This window comes from Parambassis ranga, chromosome 9, assembly GCF_900634625.1.
Source record: "Parambassis ranga chromosome 9, fParRan2.1, whole genome shotgun sequence".
Lineage (NCBI taxonomy): Eukaryota > Metazoa > Chordata > Actinopteri > Ambassidae > Parambassis > Parambassis ranga.
In genome coordinates this window covers 23,789,096-23,791,595 of record NC_041030.1, presented here as the reverse complement: position 1 = coordinate 23,791,595, position 2,500 = coordinate 23,789,096, and the positions used below count along the sequence as shown (strand labels likewise).

The following is a 2,500-nucleotide window of genomic DNA, read 5'->3' as shown; positions in this document are numbered from 1 at the left end:
TGTCCCATGTCTGCCCGCTGTAAGGCACTTCAGAGCGGCCCCAAACTCTCGGGGATGATGATGATGATGATGCCTCCTCCGACCCACAATCCTCCGCGCGCGGCGCGAGGGCGCCCCCTGGTGGCCGCCTAGAGACAAGCATGCCACGTGGACTGAAAGGCGCGTGACACCTAATGAAGCCTGATTTATGGATTTATACGTTTTCTGTTTTCATTCTTACTGCTGTGTGTCTGTGTGTGTGTCTGTGTGTCTGTGTCTGTGTGTCTGTGTGTGTGTGTGTGTGTGTGTGTGTGTGTGTGTGTGTGTGTGTGAGTGTGTGGACAGGCCACGTTTAAAAAGTTATTGATTTTATTCAGATACATAATAACAGACAATCAACATCACACACACACACAGGTGCCAGAGCCCGTCTGTCTGTGTGTCTGAACCTCCTGTCCCACAGGGGGCGCTCTGCACACAGTCCTGTTTGTTACAGCTCTTGGTCCTGCTCACTCTTTCAGGGCCGCCTGCAGAGCACCCTCCAGCTGGACAGCACACAGGAAGCGGTCCGTCTGCAGCTGTTTGGTCAGGAACTGGACGATGTCATCACCTGGGGCACAGATGCATTGTGGGAACTGGAGCGGTCAGGTCAGCTCTGTCCTTCGTCCCTCTCTCCTCTTCCTCTCTGTGCTCGGTGGTTCTGAACAGTCAGACTCATGTTAGCAGACGGCACAGCGCTGACGGCGGTGTCAATGTCAGAGTGTGTGTGTGTGTGTGACCTGCAGGTTGAGGTAGTGTGTGTGTGTGTTACCTGCAGGTTGAGGTAGTGTGTGTGTGTCCTGCAGTGTGTGTGTGTTACCTGCAGGTTGAGGTAGTGTGTGTGTGTGTTACCTGCAGGTTGAGGTAGTGTGTGTGTGTCCTGCAGTGTGTGTGTGTTACCTGCAGGTTGAGGTAGTGTGTGTGTGTGTGTGTGTGTTACCTGCAGGTTGAGGTAGTGTGTGTGTGTCCTGCAGTGTGTGTGTGTGTGTTACCTGCAGGTTGAGGTAGTGTGTGTGTGTCCTGCAGTGTGTGTGTGTTACCTGCAGGTTGAGGTAGTGTGTGTGTGTGTTACCTGCAGGTTGAGGTAGTGTGTGTGTGTCCTGCAGTGTGTGTGTTACCTGCAGGTTGAGGTAGTGTGTGTGTGTCCTGCAGTGTGTGTGTGTGTGTGTTACCTGCAGGTTGAGGTGGTGTGTGTGTGTCCTGCAGTGTGTGTGTGTGTGTGTGTGTGTCCTGCAGTGTGTGTGTGTGTGTGTCCTGCAGTGTGTGTGTGTGTGTCCTGCAGTGTGTGTGTGTGTGTTACCTGCAGGTTGAGGTAGTGTGTGTGTGTCCTGCAGTGTGTGTGTGTGTGTGTTACCTGCAGGTTGAGGTGGTGTGTGTGTGTCCTGCAGTGTGTGTGTGTGTGTGTGTGTGTCCTGCAGTGTGTGTGTGTGTGTGTCCTGCAGTGTGTGTGTGTGTGTCCTGCAGTGTGTGTGTGTGTGTTACCTGCAGGTTGAGGTAGTGTGTGTGTGTCCTGCAGTGTGTGTGTGTGTGTGTGTGTGTGTCCTGCAGTGTGTGTGTGTGTGTTACCTGCAGGTTGAGGTAGTGTGTGTGTGTCCTGCAGTGTGTGTGTGTGTGTGTGTGTGTCCTGCAGTGTGTGTGTGTGTGTCCTGCAGTGTGTGTGTGTGTGTCCTGCAGTGTGTGTGTGTGTGTTACCTGCAGGTTGAGGTAATGTGCGTGTGTCCTGCAGTGTGTGTGTCGCGCTGCAGTCTCTCTGTAGAAGAACTTCTTGCAGAGTTGACACACGAAGCCACGAACAGGAACCACAAAGCTGCTTCCTGTGGGGACACCGTCCAGCCTGATCAGTCCAGCCTGTCCACATCCTGTTACCATGGTTACCACACAAACATACCGCACGTCAGGCGGGGGTTGTACTCGGCGCAGTCCTCCTCTGGGTCAGCTGACTGAAACACACACAGTAACTCCTCAGACATGCTCGTACCTGATTGGCCGAGGGACAAACGGCTGTCTGTCTTACCTTACATGTTCTGTCCACGGCCTCCTCCTTTCCTGCATCCTCCTCTTCGTCAGCGACCTCAGCTTCAGCCTCCTCCTCCTCGAAGCAGCCGACAGCATCCACTGTGATCAGCTCGTCCTCCTGAGCCTCCTGCTGCTGCACCTGGGAGGACACGCACCCTCAGCGGCTTCCTCTGGTCTCTGTTTGTCTCTCTGTGTCTCTGTTTGTGTCTCTGTTTGTGTCTCTGTGTTTGTGTCTCTCTGTTTGTGTCTCTGTTTGTGTCTCTGTGTTTGTGTCTCTCTGTTTGTCTCTCTGTTTGTGTCTCTCTGTCTCTGTCGCTGACTCTTGGAGTCTGACAGTGAACCGTACTTCCTGTGTGTGGTAACCTGTCTGTCTGACTCCACGGCGCCCCCTGCTGACCTGCTCTTTGTGTTCCGGTGACTTCATGTGCTCCACAAACTTCCTGGGAGTCCTGAAGTAACGTTTACA

At 53.5% G+C, this 2,500-nt stretch overlaps 2 protein-coding genes across 6 annotated transcripts in view; both read right to left on the bottom strand.

Moving 5' to 3' along the window:
* The window catches only part of surf4l (surfeit 4, like), a 4,449-nt gene extending 4,192 nt beyond the window's left edge, over positions 1 to 257 (bottom strand). Inside the window, exon 1 of one of the 2 annotated variants that reach the window (XM_028415118.1) lies at positions 1 to 257. This exon is cut by the window's left edge and continues 40 nt beyond it. In XM_028415118.1, the coding sequence (XP_028270919.1) occupies positions 1 to 8 (8 nt within the window). In that variant the 5' untranslated portion in view covers positions 9 to 257. The other variant, XM_028415119.1, reaches the window with a different exon arrangement.
* A 77-nt stretch (positions 258 to 334) lies between these two features.
* ciz1b (cdkn1a interacting zinc finger protein 1b) overlaps positions 335 to 2,500 on the bottom strand; it is a 4,261-nt gene continuing 2,095 nt past the window's right edge. For 3 of the 4 annotated variants that reach the window (XM_028415113.1, XM_028415116.1, XM_028415115.1), the window contains exons 10-14: positions 2,432 to 2,500; positions 2,033 to 2,173; positions 1,907 to 1,958; positions 1,711 to 1,832; positions 335 to 679 (exon numbers count right to left, since the gene is read on the bottom strand). The exon at positions 2,432 to 2,500 is cut by the window's right edge and continues 36 nt beyond it. In XM_028415113.1, the coding sequence (XP_028270914.1) occupies positions 629 to 679; positions 1,711 to 1,832; positions 1,907 to 1,958; positions 2,033 to 2,173; positions 2,432 to 2,500 (435 nt within the window). In that variant the 3' untranslated portion in view covers positions 335 to 628. Of the gene's footprint in view, positions 680 to 1,710; positions 1,833 to 1,906; positions 1,959 to 2,032; positions 2,174 to 2,431 lie in introns of those variants that run through there. The other variant, XM_028415117.1, reaches the window with a different exon arrangement.